The sequence below is a fragment of the Typopeltis vanoorti genome, chromosome 6 (genome assembly GCF_054136105.1).
Source record: "Typopeltis vanoorti isolate ZY-2024b chromosome 6, IOZ_Tvanoo_1.0, whole genome shotgun sequence".
In the NCBI taxonomy this organism is placed as follows: domain Eukaryota; kingdom Metazoa; phylum Arthropoda; class Arachnida; order Uropygi; family Thelyphonidae; genus Typopeltis; species Typopeltis vanoorti.
Window position 1 is genome coordinate 126,429,417 of NC_143554.1, and position 21,628 is coordinate 126,451,044.

Genomic DNA, 21,628 nt, shown 5'->3' on the forward strand with positions numbered 1-21,628 from the left:
CTAGTTCTCACTAACTTCTACAACACAACACCTGATACAGAGATTGACTGTGAGTGAACAAGAGGTATATGGGGAATTGAATAAACTTGATGTTAATAAGGCTGTGGGACTTGATAATAAGCGTATATCACCAAGTGGTTCAAAGGAATATACCAGGGAGCTGACATCTGACTTGGTGTACTTGTTTAATATCAATCTTACACTAGGTCAAGTTCCTTAGGAGGAGGAGGAAGGCAAGATTATACCATTTCATATGGGAGATGACAGAACTTAAGCTTCAAATTATAGGCCAATCTGTGCATCAGGTGTTTTGTTGTAGAAGTTAGTGAGAACTAGGATCCAGAACTGGTTCGACAACAGTGGTGTTCTCTTTGATGGACAGCATGGATTTGTTAAAGGTAGGCTATGTTTAAGTAATCTATTTACTTATTATAATAAAGTGACAAGTGCATTGGAGAAGGGATATGAATACTACCCAGCAGTATACTTTGGTTTTACAAAGAGGGGGAGCAATACCCCAGAAGAGGATAGTCACTAGTGGTGACAGATTAAACAGCAATGACACTAAAGCAGACCTTTAGGTTACAGGCAAATTCATCGAAAAACAATTAATCGAAAGACAATTCATCGAATGCAATTCATCGAACAGCAATTCATCGAAAAAGCAATTTGCTGAATAAACAATTCGCTGAACAACAATTTAACGAATGGCAATTCGTCGAAAAGGCAATTCATCGAATGACTAATTCCTCGAAAGACAATTCATCGAACGACAATTCGTCGAAAATGCAATTCATCGAAAAAACAATTCACCTAAAATTATTCGATGAATTCTTTCATAATTCATCGAAAAGTCATTTTTCTTGCAAACTATTGTTTAGAAATTGTTCAGTAACAATGCGGTACATTACCCATGATACAGACAACATATGGAAGTGGGCATTAAAACGTAATAATTATTTTCTTGCATTTTATAACATTTAATGTAAGTGTACATCCTGCTTCATTGTACAGTTAGCGATTTATCTGTAGGGAAGACAGGAGTACCACATGCACTTATCTCTCGAATAACCTCGAAAACATGTAATTGCAGTTAATAAGGGGAAGAATAGGCTAAGAAATTCGTTCTACCAAATTTTGTCACAATAAGTCTAGTCGATTGAAATTAAAAATTTCATTAAATTTGATCCATCCAGAGCGAAATTGCTAATATCATTTAGGAACTTCTTTACGGAAATGTCATGATACAAGTGATCCATTACGAACTAAAACTGAACCGTGCATTCAGCTTCTTGTTCTGAAAACTTCTGCGAATACTGCTAAGTCTGCGAGTTATTGTAATACATAATTTTGACACTTTTCTTTGTAGTCCCGAATATAGCTGAACTGAAAACTGGAACGGTTCAACTTTTTTTTGTAAAAGTTTCAAATACGGAATCCAAATAAAATTTTTTCATTAATAAATGTAATAAATAAATAAATTTACTGAATGTAAGTTAGTAGGCATAATACTGAGATGACTAGGCTTTTCCTCCTGGAAATAGGCAAACTGGACAAGAAAGACAATACGAATCCATATTGTTCTGTAATTATTCCTTAGTAAAGCTGCATTGCTATACCAACAATCATTATATTGAGGAGCATGAGGGAAAATAGCATTAATCATTAATATCACTACTACTACTAATAATAAACTACTAATAATAATAAATTGATTCTTTCATGTAAATATTTTTCACAACATAATAATAAAATATACAGGAATTCAGAGTAAAAATATTGGAAAACTTAAAAAATTTATTCCTGAAGATTTTTCAATCATGTTTTTTATTTACTTATTTATTCCTGTTTCTGTTATTCCTTGACGACAGGAGTGACACGTGCACTTATCTCCCGAATAACCTCGAAAGCAAGTAATTGCAGCTAATAAGGGAAGGAATGGGCTAAGAATACTAATGAGTATATGCATGGGTATATTTCTGGGTTATGAGGAGGTGATCGGTGCAGTTTGTTAAAAAAAAAATTAAAAGGTTAAAATATTCTCTAGGAAAGGAAAATAATAAAATAAGGAATGATGAATAAAGAGTCTTAAAAACAAACCTGTAAACCTTTTAGAAGCATACTCATTTGGTGTTATATTTAGATGAGCAGCGGTTGGAAGTCTTATTCGACTTTTGAACGATGCCAGTGGTCGGCAGATCACAGTTAGAAAACACAGTGCTAAAGGAAATTGGAATCGGGTTGAGTTGTTTTGAATTAAGGAAGAAGCAACTGGCCTTAAATCCCTGTGTGTTTTTCCAATTCGATTCGCTTGTTTTTCGGCAAGAAAAAAAACAAGTTTCAGAGAGGAAAAACCTTCCACCCTCGTATGAGACAGGCTAACTCACCTTCAGGTTAAACGCCCTGATAAAGGCGCTTGACATCCTTGATAAACGTATGATGCTATAAATTCTAAATGCTGCTATTTAGAATTTATGATCAGAGATGTTGAAGCCTAGATTAATATCATGGCTTTTAAGACGTCATTAAAAGAGTTTTTTTTAAGGGGAAGGGGCGGAAAAATATGCTACTGCACGTGGCGACAAAATTTCTAAGGCCGGCCCTGGGGCCAGTCCTGGTGAATATGTGTTTGAGGTAGATATTGAAATCCCAAGTTGTATATTGTCTGTTGGATTTCATAAGCAGGTGCATTGTCCTGCAAAAGCAACACGCCTCTGCTTACTTTCTCGAACGATTTTCCTTCAGTACCTCCTTCGATTTCTTCAGAGCTGCTGTAACAGTTTCACCTTTCTTGAGGTAAGGTAAGGATTACACCATCTATATCCTAAAAGACAATGGCAAGAACTTTCGCTGCTGACTGTTTGGTTCGAAACTTCTTTGGCCATGGAGAACCTTGGTGTCTCCACTCCATTGACTGTTGTTTGTTCTCTGGGTCATAGTGACGAAGCCATGTTTCATCAACGGTTAGAATATGAGCTAAAAATTTTCACGAGGATGAAATCCCTTTATGAAATGTTCTTTTGACATCTCAACTATACCCACCTCAGTGGATATCATGCACTGAAACCAGTATGCCCTGCCATCCGAAATCGCTTTCCGAACGAAGTAGGATAAATAATAGTTATAAATAGTAGGATAATAAAAAGATATATACCTCTCAAAATAATCCGAAACAAACAAAAAAAAAAAAAAAATTGCACACACATCTTAGCCCCCACATGCCTTATAATTCATTTTTCAGTGAACTGTATTTTCAATGAATTGTGATTTTTTGATGAATTGTTGTTTTTCGATCAATTGCATTTCGATGAACTGTCTTTTCGATTAACTGCTCATCGGTGAATTGCTTTTTCGGGGAATTGTCTTTCGATTAATTGTTGTTCGATAAACTGATTTTCGATGAATTGTTTATTCGGTGAATTGCTTTTTCGATGAATTGTTGTTCGATGAATTGCCTTCGATGAATTGTCTTTCGGTAAACTGTTTTTCGATGAACTCTCCGGATACCGACCTTTAAGGGTCTGCTTTAGTGTCATTGCTGTTTAATCTGTATGTTAATGATATTGGAGAAGGTTTGAATGGGGATGTTCAACTGTTTGCAGATGAAGCAAAGTTGGGAAGAACTATGAGAAGTAGAGTAGATGTTTGGCTTTACAAGAGGACTTGAATAGACTGAGGAAATGGGTATATGAGTGGAGTTACCAGTTTAATGTGTGAAGTTTTAAAATTTGGAAAATAAAGAAATGGGATGGCCTGGAATGTGGGAGGGTGGGGCATTAATGACAGATAGGATCTATCCACATCAGTACTCCTCCCACATTCCATTTATTTATTGTCTACTCACACTTTCCATTCCTCTTTGATTACTGACCTTTCTCAAGCATTGTTCTCTCTCTCTCTCTCTCTCTCCCTGCCTTTTCAATTTGATCCACCTGTATCCCTGTCTTGCACACCTGTTCTCTCATTCTCTATACTCATGTTGCTCACCTTTCCATTCATAAGCACCCCTTCAATCCTTCCTTCCTTACTCTTTTGTTCTTCCACGCTGCTTCTTACTTTCTCAGATCCATTTTTTACACTCATTTTTCAACTTTCCAGCAGCAGTCTTTCCAGATGACTTGCACCAAAATCATTCAAATGCAGTCCATCCCTCTTATACAATTCCATTTGTCCTTCAAACTCTTCCTACACTTTCACAAACTGCACTCCTTTCTCTTCACACATTTTTGCTAAAATACCATTCATCCATACCACCATCACCCCCAGATCTCTTATTTCCTCCACCTCCTCCAATATATTCCCACCAGTGGTATACTCTACATCTGATATTACAAATATTATCTCCTCAGCATCCAAGAAATTAGATTTATTTTTTACTCAAGGTGTTACTTTACCTCTATATAGATATTAATACTATTCAAATCACAAATTCTTCCATCTGTTGAATACTGTTTTAAAATTTGGAGTAGGATCCCTAAGATTTCCCTAAAGCAGCTTAACTTTGTACTAAAGAGAGCAATTAGGTTGGTTAACAACCTATCACTCATCAACTCACTCCAATCTGTTTCATCACATTGTTTAATTTCTGCTGCTTACATTCTCTACAAATATTTCCAGGGATATTGTTCATCAAAACACATAATGTAGCTATTAGCATGTCTTCACATGTCAAATGAGAACTCACAGAACAAATTTTTCTTCTTTTCATTCCTTTTGATCATTGTCTTGTGGAAAAGTCTCTTATATATTATTTAGTGAGCACATGCTTCAGGTTTAATCCAATGTTAACAAGTTTCTTCAGTCAATGAGTTTAACATACTGTTCAGTGAGCTTTGAGTGTGCTAGAGGAATTCCACTGAAAACAGTGCAAAAGGAAGTTCCAATATCTCTGCTATTATCCAATATTACTTATCACAACTACATATGAAGTTCTGTTGTGTAACAATTATATTATATATACTTACATGATATTTGCCTTTAATTCTTGTGACCAACCCAGTCGTGGTCCTGCTGTTGCTCTGATTCCTCCTCTTTTTAATTTAGCCTCTTCATGGTCTAAACTTTGAGATGATGTTCTCTTTAACCTGAAAAAAGAAGATTTAAAAACATATATATAGTATTATTACAGTTAAGATGTATGGCCAATGACAATCATGAAATTAAAATTTAGAAATTGGTATCTTCTGGTGAAGTGCTCAAGTCAAAATTGGCCCGGCTGTTGGAAAAGCAGAACAGTTTTCTGGCTTGTCCTCTCTACCCAAGATTATTTGAAAAATTAGCTAGTATAATTATGCTATAAAAACATCTCATTTCATGATATTCCACCCCAAAATTTTGCAAATACCTATATGCTAGGCATGGGTTTTAAAACACTTGCAGCAACCTGTTGCTTTTTCTCTTTTTGAAAAATATAATTCATCTGGCTTTCAAAGTGCTTTAATATAAAGCCTCTGAGTTATATAAGTAACTGCAGCGATCTCTCAATTATTTGATCCTCAATAACCAACCCCTGAAATAGGATAGCATGTCAGTTGAACTTTTGGAAAAGATCAGTGGAACTGGATAATCAAGAAATTATTCTAAAGCAAACAATAACCTACATGCTCTTTCATGCAAGACAGAATTTTCAAGAAGTCCATTCTCAATGCAAACTACAATTGTAATAGTTATAATGAAGAATAGAATAACAAAAAAAACAGCGCTGAACATATTACCATGAGGAGAGCTCAATCCTCATGTGGCCTAGTTGGCTCAGTAGTTCGTGTATCTGCTCTATAACCTGCTGTGGGATCGAACCCCTTTAAGAGCATAGATGTTTGTGATTGCTTTTAGGTAGGAGGAGGTGAATTTCATTGCCTGGTGTGAGACCACTACCCTGATCACTGGAGACTTGAAACAGCTTCATGTTTAAAGCTTCAAAGTTTCATGTTTGGTCTCTTCAGTAGGATTTCTGGACTATGTAAAAAAGAAAAAATACAAAATATGTATTATAAAATATTAATTTTATTTTATTTATATTTTCAAAAATAGAAAAAAATCAATAAAAACAGAAAAAATATAAAAATTAATATGGATAAAAAAATCCTTAGCCTGCTCACAGTATTAATGTAGTATATTTTTGTAAGTGGGAGTCACATAAAAAAAAAAATCAGTAACACCATTAGAGTCCAAAGAAAAATTTAATTAAATAAGCCTGAGCATGCACACACATGTGCAAAATAAAGAAAAAAATGTATGATAGTTGCAATTGTTTTTCTTCTGAGTATTATCTAAGGTATTTGGCATAGACTTTCAAGTACTTTTTGCCTTTTACTTTATCTACTTGAGAACCTTTAATTAGTGACAGAAACTGATATCAGGAATGAAGTACATGAACAGGAAATGCTGAGCATTTTGAAAAATAAAATACAGGCCAATTAACATCTCAGGAGGGTGGTTATAGTATTGGAAAAGTTTATTAAAGGTAAAATTCAATAGTGGGTGGATAGCAAGACAATACTTTCTATCCACCCACTTTATAATTTTATAATGTAAAAGGGATTTTATAATTGAGTGCCAGCAGAATTAGACAAGGGAAATTGCTACCACTGGACTTTGTCAAGGCATTTGACAGAATACTGTATGGAAAACTATTACAAAAGTTGGAGCAAATAGAAATGGATATGAAGCTGTAGCATGAATGGGGGGAGGGAACTGACAGACAGACACCAGAGAGTAGTATATGGTGGAGTAGATCTAGGGGAATGAGAGTGACTAGCAGAATTCCTAAGGGTTTTGTACTAGAGCTACTACTTTTTAATTTGTATATTAATGATACAGAGAAAGATTTAAAGCAGGGGTGGGGGGGATATTCAGTTGCTTGCTGATGATGATCCAAAATTGGTGAGGGCAATAACTGACAAAAGTAAGGTAGATATCTTGCAGGATAATTTATATAAATTGGTAGCATGGGTGAGAAGACAGAAAGGAGAAAAGAGAAGGAAACATGATACTAATGATAGCAGAAGATGTGTACCTGTTTCGAGTAGAGCTAAACATGGCAGTATATGTGAAGGCTTTGAAACTATTTGGTGTGAGGTTAAAATAAACAGAATAGCAATAGGCTGGAATTGTGGACATGTGAAAATGGATGACAGTTCAATGTCAGTAAATGTAAAGTCATGCATTTTGGCATGATCAGATATCCATTGTCATATTATACTGATGGGAGATTATGCTAGAAGAAACTGATCAAACTAGGGCTGTTAGAGTGTTAGTAGATAGGATAGGATAGACTACAAAGGAGAGTGCTAAAAATGATATCAGGATTGTAGAATACTGATCATGAAGACAGATTGAGAATTTGGAGACTGCAGACACTAGCAAACAAGAGAAAGAATGTATACTTCTGAAAGGTTCATAATGCATACTTCTGAAAGGTTTCAATTGATGTAATTTTTTATTTTATGGAGGGGTGGGGAAAGGACAAGAGGGCCGTCTTTGGAAGCTGAGAATGAATGTCACTAAGAATGGGGTGAGATGTAGATTTTTCTCTCATAGAATGGTGTATGATTGGAATGGATTGCCATTGGATGTTATCTGCTCAAGTAGTGTGAATGAATTCAAGAACAAGTATGATAACTGGGGTGTAGTATGTGACCTCCCTCAATGACTCCTTGGAGGTCTCTCTTAATCATAATAATAATAATAATAATAATAATAACATCCTATACTTATTATTTAGTAAGATCTCATCTATTTTTTTTGTCTCAGTAATAGCAATTATATCCACATGGTACTTTCCAGTTCTTCTGCAACTCAATTTCCTTTCCATTAATGCTCCTTATACTGATGGTTACTATCTTTATTTCTTCTGATGTTGAGTTTATTCTTCTTCTTCTAGATGTTGAGCTGTAGTTTGTTCCAGTAACTGACTTTTCACTGTTCGTTTTGGTTCCCCAATGAACAGCAAGGCCTTGTCCAGTTAAACAGCAGGGTCTTTAACCGGACAATACCCCAGCTGGCATGAAATCTCATCATGTTGCACCATCATATGTGGTTTAAGCCAACAGAGAGTACAATTCTGTTGGCCAATTCCCAAATTGCCAGCTCATACTCATTCATTTTGTACCTACCCAGTGCATATCTACTAATAGGACACGGCACATGATGTTGGGGATTGAACATTACATCAGAACCAAGTCAGTTCTCCACATTCCTTATGGGTGAAGTGGAGGTGTCCTCCCAGTTATTTGGCTTTAACTCTTAAGCGACCCCCCCCCTTCACTACATTTAAATTATATATTAAACTAGAAATCCTGTTCCATTCACCTAAGGACACTCACTCCTTTATCGCATCCATAGTAAGCCAAGTCAAAAATACAGGGCACGTCATATATACAGACAAGAAGATCTGTTGATATCTGCCTCGGATATCAGAGAGCATAAGAAGTACATTTGGCACTATCATTATGACAAGTTGAGACTAGTGGACCATGCCCTGGATGACCCTTCATACAGGATTAGATGGGAAAAAAATGTGTTAAGTCAGAGAGAGAGAGAGACCAATTTACATTTCTTGGACTTTCAACAATTATGGCTGTATCAATTTCCCCAAAAATCTGGCAGACAGTAATTTTAAGATCAAATTAATACTTATTAACCTCTTTCTTTATTCAACAATAGATAGTGCCAATTAAGACTTAAGTTCGTATGTTGTCTTCTGTCATTTTAAACTGTTCCCACTATTAACTAATTGTTGCTGTTTCTATATTGCAACAAAGTGTGATGAATTGTTTGTGCTCTGAAGATGCTGACTATAAAACCAATGGAATATCAGCAACAAAATATATATATAGTATTTATTTTCTTATTAATGTCTTGTGTTGTGAATTAAAACCATTAAAAAAACTAGACAAGAGTAGAACCTTAGTCCAATTACATCAGGACAACTGCGTCCTGATGTCCTGTCACCTGGGTTTCAGAGAGATATGCAAAAAACAGTGGATAAGTAACTAAGGCAATATCTGAAAATAGAAAATGAGGATATTAAGAAACTATACTATTATTATTAATATCTGACCTCCATGGAGTCAGAGACTCATCGTTGGAGTTGTTGTAGAGTTTGGCCAATAAGCAGAAAAAAAGGGAATAAATTTGAACATAAATATTGGTGAAAGAATTTCACAGGACAGATAGAGTTAACTGTACATAGTAAGAAGGGAAGGAACAAGGGAAGGGTCACCTCTTGAAGTTTAGCAAGAGTGTGGTTAGGACTGGCAGTAAAAAGCAGATTTTTTCCTGATGACAAGTGCAAAGTGGAGGAACCCAATAATATTCTACTCTTAAGTATAGGAAAATAATGGGTACAGTTTGTTATCAGTTTTTAATTTAGTAGTAATAACTTACCTTAACTGCTTTTGTGTTGTGAAAATCACATTTGCAGTAACATGAAATTTGAGGCTTTATACAGGATTTCTTTTTTTTATTTTTCTTTATAGGGGATTTTTTTTTGTTACGGAAATAAAAACACACGTCTTAATTTTCAGTAAATATAACCATTTCTAAACTTTATTAAAAATAAACTAAAACATTACTTACTTGCTGAATAACTTTCTAAATCCTTTTGGTTTTTCTCTTAGTTCAAGTTTAGATGAAGTGGACATAGTTCTTTTGTGAGAAAATTTTGTCTGTGGAGAAGGATTTTCAACATCCTGGACCAACTCAGTTTCTGGCTGAGCTAAATAATGATAAAATTATGGTGATCAGACTAAAATATATTATTCTATTTTGGTAGAATTCTACTGCATAAAGTAAATTTTAGTGAGTAATTGAAATAACTCTTGAGAATCAATTTTATTTCATGTTTTATTATTGATAGTTTAGAGCTATCCCACTGTTGTCAAAATAATTTACTAATATATCATATTAATTACTACCTTAGGTGTTGCAATCATATAGTAGCCTTACAATATTATTATTACTATTATTATTTATATAGTACTATATGGAGTCAAAAGACTCAGTGCAGAAGACTCATTTCTATCCATTAACACAATTCCTATAATACATCTCCTTAAACCAATTCACTGTTGGAGCACTCATAACCACCTTTGACATTTCACTCATCCACCACTCTCCAAGTAAAGGACCTAGTCTGTATGCCATTACTAACCACACTCTTAGACAACTTCGAAATGTGACTCCTTGTTCCCCCCCCCCCATGCAATGAAAAATTTCTTTTGTGTCAATCTTGGCTGTTAGCTTAGAACACTTTACTAACTTATAAGTTTATATCATATCCCCTCTGCCTGTCAGCTAAACTCTGCAACCCATACACTTTGTCTATCCCCATAGGGAACATTTCACAGATCTGTCACTAGCTTGGTCATGTCTTTGAATCCTCTCTACCACCTCCCAATCCACAAGAAACACAGGTGATCAAATCTGTGCACAGTAGTCAACATGTGGCCAAATCATAGCTTTCTAAAGAGGGATAATAACCTTCATATATTTACTTGTCAATGTGTTCTTCAACATCCAAGTAATCCTCTGAGCTATTTTGCCAACTCTTCTATTATTATTATCCTAAGATCCCATGGAGTCAAAGACTCATCTAGGATGTCCTTTTGTCATACACACAGCTCATCATACCGCAGACACCACACTCTCAGGCAAGGCATTCAATCACTCACAACTCTACATGCAAAAAACCTGCTTGCTTCTCACTCTCCTGCTCACACCCTCCTTATACAGCTTCCAGGGATGACCTCTGGTTCTCCCCTGATCTCCCACCATTTGCTGTAAAACTTCTCCAACACTGATCCTATAACAACTCCTTACTAACTTGTAGGTCTATCATATCACTCCTCTTCCTCCTATTCACCAGACTCTGTAAATTGCATCTTCTCAACCTTTTCTCATATTCAACATTCCAGAGATCAGAAACTACCTTAGTCAGTTATCTCTGGAACCTTTCCAACATCTCTTCATCCTTTTGAAAATCAGATGACCAAATCTGTGCACAGTAGTCCATATGTGGCCTAATCAAAGCCTTATACAATAAAATATACAAGAATACAAGATGCGCTTAATCAAAGCCTTATACAAGAATCTACTTACTTCTACAATTCAGTGTCCTCTTAATCATTCTCAGAATTCTTTGTGTTGTCCTCACAATTTTGGCAATATGTCCTGTAAATTTCTGATCCTTATCCACTATCACCCGAAGATTTCTTATTTCCTCCTCCTCCAATAATATTATTATTATTATTATTCAGGCCTCCATGGAGTCAAAAGACTCATCATAGGAGATCCTTCCTAAGAACATAAAGTTTGTCTAGACTCATCGAGGGGAGGTCCCACCCCCCCTAAGAAACACAAAGTTTATCACACCACTCCTTAAACTCATTGACTGTTCTCGCTCTCACCACTCCATTAGGCAATGCATTCCACAGTTCAACCACCCTCCATGCAAAGAAACCACTCCTCACCCTCTTGCTCAAAATTTCCTTTTGTAACTTCCAGGGATGGCCTCTTGTCATCACTCCTTCCTGCTGTTCAACCAAGCGAAAGAACTCCCCAGTGTCAACCCTGTAACCACCTCTCAATAGTTTAAAAGTCTCAATCATATCACCTCTCCTCCTTCTTCTATCCACCAAACTCTGCAGTCCACATTCCCTCAGCCGATCCTCATAACTATCATTGTATAGTCCTGAAACCATCTTTGTCATCCGTCTTTCTATCCTTTCCACAGTTAATTTATCCCCTTCAAATCCTGGGAACCAAATCTGAGAACAATAGTCCAAGTGTGGTCTGATCAGAGACTTATACAACGGAATGATAACCCTCTTATCTCTGCAGGTCTATCCTTCACCACGTTTGCAGCATGTCCCTTGAATTTCAGGTTTCTATCAATCATCAACCCCAGATCTCTTGTCTTCCCTACTTCCTCCAGTATAACTCCTCCCATAGAGTATACAGCATCCCATCGATGTTTCCCAAACTTCAAGACCTTACATTTTGCTGCATTAAACTGAACCCCCATTCATTTGCCCATCTATCTAGCTTATTCAAATCCTCTTGCAGGGCTACCACATCTACACTATTACTAATAATCCTTCCCAGCTTTGCATCAGCTGCAAAAAACTGAATATCCCCTTGCAATGTCATTGATATAAAGGTTAAACAATATAGGTCCTAGTATTGAGCTGTGGGACCCCACTTGTAACCCTCTGCCTCCTTGAAACTGCTCCACCATACACAACTCTCTGATACCTATCAGACAGCCAATCCTGAATCCAGTTGACCAATCTGACATCCAGACCCATGTGCTGCAACTTAAATATCAGCTTATCATGTGGCACCCTGTCAAATGCCTTTGCTAAGTCTAAGAAAATTGCAGTATATGCCTTTCCCTCATCTAATGTTCTTGTAACTTTATTATAAAAGGCTAGCATATTGCTAAAACAAGAGCGCCATTTAACAAATCCATGTTGACTCTCACAGATAACATTACCCTCATCTGCCCAATGCTGTATACGGTCCCTCACTACTTTCTCCAAGATCTTAACAACTACTGATGACACTTATCCCTACTGAGCATAAATTCTACATTCTATCTTTGTTTCCCAAATTTTAAAACCTTACATTTTGCAACATTGAACTCGCATCTCCCATTCCCATGTATGTCCTCTGAATTTCAAATCTCAATTTTCCCCATCACCCCCAGATCCCTAGCCTCATCAATTTCCTGTAAACTAGTACCATCAATATGACATGAACTATGTAATCTTTTCATTCTGAAGTGCATTACCTTACATTTTACAACACTGAACTGACAACCATTGTCCTTTGCCCACACTGCCAATTTATCTAAATCATCCTGCAAGATATCATAATAATCATAAGTAACCATCACCATCAGTGGCACTAGCGTCGCTGTAGCACGTGGCGGTGAATTTGAGCTGTGCAGAAGAAAGTGATTTTTAATCGGTGAATAGTCCGCTTTTTTCCCCGTTTTTTCCACGTTATTGAGTGCTAAATTGTTTCTCTGAATACGAGTGTACTTCATTGGCTGTTTTTTGGAAGTTAGTTGCTGTCACGATATAATATATTTTGGTACCGTCGGAATCAAATGCGTAATGGTGGAAGACAAAACGAAGCTAAGTTACTATATTTAGTTATATTTCATTTTATTTAATTATATTTAGTACTTAAATGTTCTGATGTTAGTACTTTTTTTCAATCTTATTTATTAATTGAATAATTATTAAAGATTACGCTACTCGGCAGTAAGGAATGATGGCGGATTCAGCAGCAGTCGCAAGTGGCGTATCGCCAAGTCCTCTGCCATTTAAGAACTCAATTATTAGCAATATCATAAGGGACTTTGTGGCATGCAGTACTTGTGGCATGTATGCATCTCGGGAATTAGATATGTGGCTTGTGAAAGAGAGCGGAGAGCGTATATGCGCAAAATGCAGGCAGTTGGAGGAAATAAGTGCATTAGAAATATCGATATCCGACTTTGTTGCTCCAGGAACGGGGAATGAATGAAGGAAGACAAGTAGTGTGATAGGAGAGAATGAAAAAAATATATATATGAATGAGAAAATAATAGTTGATAGTGTGGAAGGTGTGAGTGACTGTGAAAGTTTAGGAGATGGTTTTATTTGGGAGAGTGAATTTAGATTAAGAGTGACTGACCTGCAGAGGGAGATAGATGAGTTGAAAGAGGAGGTGGAATGTCTTGTGAATGAGAGCAGAAGTATGAAAGATAAGATTAGGAGAATGGAAGAGATAAATGCAAGGCGAATCAGAGTAGGAGAGAGAGAGAATTTAGGGAGTATGAGTGAGAGGTATGGGGGTGCTAGAAGAGGAGAGAATGGAAACAGTAGAAGAGAGGGAATGAGAGAGAGGTATGGGAATGCTAGCAGACGAGAGGATGGAAACAGTAGGAGAGATGGAATGAGAGAGAGATATGGAAGTGCTAGAAGAGGAGAGAATGGAAACGGTAGGAGAGATGGAATGAGAGAGAGGTATGGGAATGCTAGAAGACGAGAGGATGGAAACAGTAGTAGGAGAGACAGAATGAGAGAGGGATATGGAAGTGCTAGAAGTGGAGAAAATGGAAACAGTAGGAGAGAGGGAATGAGAGAGATGTATGGGAGTGCTAGAAGAGGAGAGAATGGAAACAGTAGAAGAGAGAGGTATGGGAATGAAAGAAGAGGAGAGAATGGAAACAATAGGAGTGAGGGAATGGTAAGAGGTATAATGTATGGCGACTCAATGATCCGTGGTGTTCAAGATAGGATGTGTGAGGAGTGTTTGCCAGGAGGAACAATAGAAAGGGTGGCTATGGCAATTAAGAGAGGTGAAAGGGTGGATGAGATGATTGTGATGGTAGGAACGAATGACTTGAGTGGTAATGTAAGTCGAGCAGCGAGAGATATGAGATTTTTGCTTGAGACTGTACGGAAGAAGACAGAGAGCGGTAAAATAGTGTGCATGTTGCCTAGGTATGATAATGATGAGCTGAGCAGAAGAGCGGTGATATTGAATGGCATAATAGCGAGAATGTGTGACAAGAGAGGACTGGTATATGTGGATGCTTGGAGTGCGTTTGAGGAAAGAGAGGAATTGTATGCGAGAGACCGTTTATATTTGAATGAGGAAGGACGTAGGCATCTGGAGAGATTGCTGTTCTGAACGAGTCAGTGTGTCCCAGGGAGGATGATAGCAGGGGTGGCCTCTTGTGGGAATGGATACTTGGGAGAAGGGAGACAATGTCAGGTAACACTGAGCCCAGTGGAGTCTAGAAGGGATAATGCTGGGTATAGAAACAATGGCATTTATATGCTTTATACTAATGCCAGGAGTATCCGGAATAAGGGAGAGGAATTGGTGGCGCAGATAGCATCAGCCTGGCCAAAAATTATTACGATCACTGAGACGTGGTTGACAGAAGGGGATATAACAACAGGAATAGAAGTCGCTGGGTATAGCATTTTTCATCAGGATAGGAGGGGAAAGCATGGTGGTGGGGTACTGCTTATGATAAGTGATGACATATGTCCTCTAAGAGTGGAGAATTTGGAAGGAAGTGAGACAAATGATTTTGAGAGCATATGGTGTGAGGTAGAGGTAGGCAAGACAGGATATTTAGTGGGGTGTTGCTACAAACCCAGGAGCACGGAGGATGGGGACCAGGAGATGTTTAGACAGCTAAGTTTGGCAAGTGCAAGAAGAATGATTGTTATGGGAGATTTTAACTACAGTAGTATAAATTGGAGAGAGGAAGATGCATGCAGCAATAGTGATATGGAATTTCTAGAATTCTTGAGGGACCAATGTCTTAGGCAACATGTAACAGAGGGAACAAGAGGTCAAGAGTTTTAGATTTGGTTATAGCATCAGAAGAGTTGATAATAACTGAGATGACATTTCTCCCACCAGTTGGAGAGAGTGACCATATGGTTTTGACTTGGAAAATGAATAGACATGCAGGAGTATCAAAGAGACGGGAACTTATGTGGAATTATAAGGCAGGTGATTATAATAGTCTTAGACGTCAACTTCAGGAAGTTTCATGGAGGCAGGAATTGGAAGGCCGGGATATCACTAGTGCGTGGGAAATTGTGAAAGAATATTTGTTATCAGCAATGGTAAGTTGTATACCACGAGTGAAGAAGAGGACGCAATTTGGAGTAAAGTGGATGACAAACAATATTAAACAGGAATTGCATGTGAAAAAGAGGCTATGGAAGAGATATAAGGAGACAGGTGAAGAGATGCATGAGGAATATAAGACACAGGCCAGAAGAGTGACTAGTGTGGTAAGGAAAGCGAAACTGGAATATGAGAGGAGATTGGCCCTAAGATCCAAAGAAAATCCTAGGGAATTTTTTAGCTATGTGGCCAGTAGGAGGAGAAATGACTGTGGAAGAATGATATTGTGGGATAAAAATGGGAATAGAGTGACTGATGCAGAGGACATAGTGGAATTGTTCAATGACCACTTTATTGGAGTATTTCATCCTGGAGGAGTCAGTTTTAATGCTAGAGGGATAGGGCAGGTTCAAGGTTTAGAGGTACAGGAAGAGAGTGGGTTTCAGATACTGAGAACTCTGGATGTCAGTAAAGCTGTGGGACTGGATGGTATTTCACCACGAGTTTTGAGAGAATGTGCTAGGGAACTGACAGTGCCTTTGACCTAGCTTTTCAATGAAAGTCTGGCTGCAGGAAAGGTGCCTAGGGAATGGAAGGAAGGTAAGATAGTGCCATTGCATAAGGGTGGTAACAGACTGGAAGTGTCTAATTATAGGCCAGTCTGTGTGTCTTCAGTAGTTGTTAAGATCTTGGAGAAAGTAGTGAGGGATCGTATACAGCATTGGGCAGATGAGGGTAATGTTATCTGTGAGAATCAACATGGATTTGTGAAAGGACGCTCTTGTTTTAGCAATATGCTAGCTTTTTATAATAAAGTTTCAAGAACATTAGATGAGGGAAAGGCATATACTGCAATTTTCTTAGACTTAGCAAAGGCATTTGACAGGGTGCCACATGATAAGTTGATATTTAAGTTGCAGCACATGGGTCTGGATGTCAGATTGGTCAACTGGATTCAGGATTAGCTGTCTGATAGGTATCAGAGAGTTGTGTATGGTGGAGCAGTTTCCAGGAGGCAGAGAGTTACAAGTGGGGTCCCACAAGGCTCAGTACTAGGACCTATATTGTTTAACCTTTATATCAATGACATAGCCAGTGGATTGCAGGGGGATATTCAGTTGTTTGCAGATGATGCAAAGTTGGGAAGGATTATTAGTAATAGTGCAGATGTGGTAGCCCTGCAAGAGGATTTAAATAAGCTAGATAGATGGGCAAATGAATGGGGGTGTCAGTTTAATGCAGCAAAATGTAAGGTCTTGAGATTTGGGAAACATCGATGGGATGCTGCATACTCTATGGGAGGAGTTATACTGGAGGAAGTAGGGGAGACAAGAGATCTGGGGTTGATGATTGATAGAAACCTGAAGTTTAGGGGACATATTGCAAAGGTGGTGAAGGTAACATAGAGGATTGCTGCTATTATGAGAAGGACACTGACCTGCAGAGATAAGAGGGTTATCATTCCGTTGTATAAGTCTCTGATCAGACCACACTTGGACTATTGTTCTCAGATTTGGTCCCCAGGATTTGAAGGGGATAAATTAACTGTGGAAAGGATACAAAGTCGGATGACAAAGATGGTTTCAGGACTGTACAAGGATAGTTATGAGGATCGGCTGAGAGAATGTGGACTGCAGAGTTTGGTGGATAGAAGAAGGAGGAGAGGCAATATGATTGAGACTTTTAAACTGTTGAGAGGTGGTTACAGGGTTGACACTGGGGAGTTCTTTCGCTTGGTTGATCAGCGGGAAGGAGTGATGACAAGAGGCCATCCCTGGAAGTTACGAAAGGAAACTGTGAGCAAGAGGGTAAGGAGTGGTTTCTTTGTGTGGAGGGTGGTTGAGCCGTGGAATGCATTGCCTGATGGAGTGGTGGGAGCGAGAATAGTCAGTGAGTTTAAAGAGTGGTATGATAGACTTTGTGTTTCTCAGGGGGGGGGCCTCCCCTCAATGAGTCTTGACAGACTTTATGTCTTAGGAAGGACCTTCCTCGATGAGTCTTTTGACTCCTTGGAGGCCTGAATAATAATAATAATAATAATAATAATAATAATAATAATAATAATCACCTTATCAATTATTACCATTCCTAATTTTTGCATCATTGGCAAACACTTGAATATCCCCCCCTTCTAATCTTCTGCTATATCATTAATGTACAAAATAAAGAGTAGCTAGTACAGAGCCCTAGAACACTCCACTACTCATTCACCTTGATCCACTCCACCATACATCAGCCTTATATCCATTCCCATTTGCTCCAAATTATGTAATAGATTTCCATGCAGTATTCTGTCAAATGCCTTTGCAAAGTCTCATTGTCCAGTTCCCATTCTGATATATTCCCATATCACTCTACTTGATATGGCCTGCCATTCAAGAAGATTAGCCTCGTATTTAGTGTTGAATACTATGGCTACTCCTTTTTTTTCTTAATTGTCATTGCCTGAATATAACATTTTGTATTTATTGCTCAGAATGATCTCAGCAGTTTTTTTGTTTCAGTCACCCCTATTATGTCGATCTGGTACTTATCCAATTCCTCAGCTAGCTCCATTTCTTTGCCACTCAGGCTTCTTATGTTGATAGTACTGATCTTGAACTCTGGTGATGTTGAGTTAGGGTGTGTGTTAGGATTTGTTCCAATAGCTGACTTTTCGCTGTTTGCCATAGTTTCCTGGTGAAAACAACAGGGACCTTGCTTAAGCAAGCAAGGGCCCAGCTGGCATGAAATTCTCATGTTGTACCATCATTTATCAAAGATCAGTTATTATTATTAATAGTATTATTATTATTACTGTCAGTTTTCTGATAGGAAGCATAATTCCCAAGGTGAAAACAACAAGAACTCAATGAATTACCGAATTCTCAATATCACGTTACATTATTAGCAAATATGCTCCAAGTTAGTTTTATGTGTTTGGAAGGGAAAACCAGATTGCTAGAGAAAATGCAATTCCATAACAAGGGCTCAAGGTTAACTTAGTATTTAAAAAAAAAAATAGTAAATAAATAAAATAAAAATAAAGAACAATAAGTGAGCCATATACTGAGTAATCACTACTCTGAATTCAAAAAATGCACCTGAGTTTAAGAGAAGTATGAAAATTCCATTAATTTGAACAGAAATACTAACTTAATACAGTTGGGCTATACTATTTAAAAACAATGCTCAGTGGTAAGCCTACAGCATAACTTTCTTTAAAACTGATCAGAATTAATAAATCTATTAACACTGAATAATCATCTCATTGAGGACAAATCGCCTACGATATTAATTATTTGATATTTAGACTGTTGTGTAATCACATAGTTTAAAAGATGTCTAAACTAGTTTATTACAACCTACTCACTTACAGAAAATAAGCATTAATCTCCTAATAGTTAGAGACTGACATAAAGTCAAAAGCTAACTCTAAAATCATTGGTGATAAAAACTCTGTCCATTTCTACAATTCTTGATAACATTCTTTATGAAATATATTCATTAATAAATAAATTTTTATCTTATTATAATGTTATCATATTATCATTTTATCTTATTATCAAGTTATAAAACTGTATGCTTAACTTTTTACTCAAAAGAAAACAGTTCTATAGGCAAATACAGATATCATATATAAGACAAAAGTGCATGGCTTGAAGCAATTTCAGCAGTGATTGACATGATAAAGAATATGTGCTACAACCATAAATAAATACAAAATAATGATTCATAATAATATTTAATTGGATATTTATTATGATATAGAGAGTTTATAAATTAATAAAACTGAATAACAAAAAAAGTTTTGATAAGCATCCTGATGTTTCCTTTTATCTTAAAAAAAAAAAGAGGAACAAACATAAGAGAAATTATTCAAGTGCATTTAATTTTTACATATGAATGATTCTAAACAAGTTAATATTTCAATAAACCTTCATAAGGATTTTTTCAAAAGGTATTCTTGTATTATAAAAATTAAGTATCATCGCCAAATTCCTGATATGCACCCTGAGGGTACATATTAGGAATATTTCAGGTGGTATGGTCACTTAAATAGAACGGAAAAGAAAAGATTAGCAAAACAAGTATATTTTGCCAGGATGGCAGAAAAAGACCAAGATCTTAGGTCCTCCATAGTGCAATTGGAAGAATGATGATACATTGCAGCCTTCAATTGGAAAAGGCCTAAGTTTGATTCTCATCATGATGAGAGGAATTTTTATATGTTTTTTTTTTTTTTTTTTTTTTCAGCTGGAGGTAAGTCAGCCGATCTCATACAGAGCTACGAGGGTTGTTTGAAAAGTTTGGTAAATTTCCAATAGACAGCAATACAATTATTTCATTCATACCAGTGTCAGTACGTATCATCTTTTTCATGACCCCTGGCAAAATTTTAGCAATGTGCAATGCATAGTTCTTGTTTGGCAAACATTTAAAATGACCGTCTCCACATTTTTCATAAAAATGGAGAAAAACGAGTTTCATGCAGTAATAAAACACTTTTATTTGAAGAAGTGGATGGCTGAGCGGATCAAAGCTGAGTTAGATGCAGTTCATGGGGACTCTGCACCCACCAGCATTAAAGACTATTTATTTTTGGATAAACGAGTTTAAACATGATCATAAGTCCATCGAAGATGAAGCATGCTCCGGATACCTAACTGAGGTCACTATGAAGGAAATGATTGACAAAATCCATGGTATCATTATAGAAGACCACTGAGTGAAAGTGTGTGAGATTGCTGAGATTGTAGACATCTCAACTGAATGGGTGTATAATATCCTGCACGAAAAATTGCACGTGAAAAAGCTATGTGTGCGATAGGTGCCACGACTGTTGACTGTCGATGAAAAATGCATGCGAAAAAACATTTCAACACAGTGTTTGGTGATGTTTAATTGAAATTCATAGGGTTTTTTGCTTTGATTTGTAACTGTAGAAAAAACTTGGATCCACCGCTACACACCTGAGTTCAAGCAGCAGTCAAAACGGTGGACAATACCCAGTGAAAGAGCACCGAAAAAAGCAAAGACCGTTTTGTCAGCTGGGAAGGTGATGGCCACTGTATTTTTGGCATTCCCAAGGAATTATCATTATAGACTATGGAAAAGGGCAAGATGATAACAGGAGTCTATTATGCATCATTGTTGGAATGTTTAAAAGAAGAACTGAAGAAAAAACGGCCAAGATTGGCGCACAAAAAAAAAAAGTGCTCTTTCATCAAGACAATGCACTGTTCCACACATCGGTCATCGCAATGGCAAAATTGCACAAATTGAGGTTTGAATTGGTTCCACATCCACCATATTCACCGGACTTGGCCCTGTGTGATTTCTTCTTGTTCCCAAACTTAAAAATTTGGCTCGGTGGGAAAAAATTTCTTCGAACGAGGATGTCATCAAGGCTGACAATGACTATTTTGCACAATTTGACAAATCCTACTTTTTAGATGGGATGAAAAAATTGGAAACTCACTGGAACAAATGTGTAGACCTCGATGGATACCATGTTGCGAAATAAAGGTGATTTTTTCTGAAAAAATGTGTTTAACTTATTTGTTTCACAAACTTTTCAAACAACCCTCATAGCAGGTTTTTTTCTCCTGGAAACTCAGGGTTTTCATCCTGTATATAGATAAATTGGCCTTGAGAAAACATGCAATTTAAAGACAAAAAATACTAGTGGTGGTGGTGGTGGGGGGGCAGTAGATGCCATTGGTATAGATAATGAAGGTAGTTGTGGTTTGCTGCAGTTGGTGGATTAAGTGGTGCAGACAGAGAGCTGTAGAATATGTGCCCTCCCTCGATGAGTCTTTCGATTCCTTGGAGGTGTCACGTAAAAATAATAATAATCTAAGTGGATTGATTACAGTATGAAGTGCCTTAGAAGACAGAAATATAAGATATGATAATATTGGAGTCTTGATATATATACTTGTCTAGATTAATTTGGAAGAAAACTGTTAATAGGAATTTAGTAATTATATATAACTTT

General features: G+C 37.0%; 1 protein-coding gene across 5 annotated transcripts in view; it reads right to left on the reverse strand.

The window, feature by feature from the left end:
* The window catches only part of LOC150105922 (liprin-beta-1-like), a 268,087-nt gene that overhangs the window by 51,909 nt on the left and 194,550 nt on the right, over window positions 1-21,628 (reverse strand). For all 5 annotated transcript variants that reach the window (XM_090394411.1, XM_090394410.1, XM_090394409.1 and 2 more), the window contains 2 exons: window positions 9,580-9,718; window positions 4,965-5,084 (listed from right to left, as the gene is read on the reverse strand). In XM_090394411.1, the coding sequence (XP_090250537.1) occupies window positions 4,965-5,084; window positions 9,580-9,718 (259 nt within the window). The remainder of the gene's footprint in view (window positions 1-4,964; window positions 5,085-9,579; window positions 9,719-21,628) is intronic.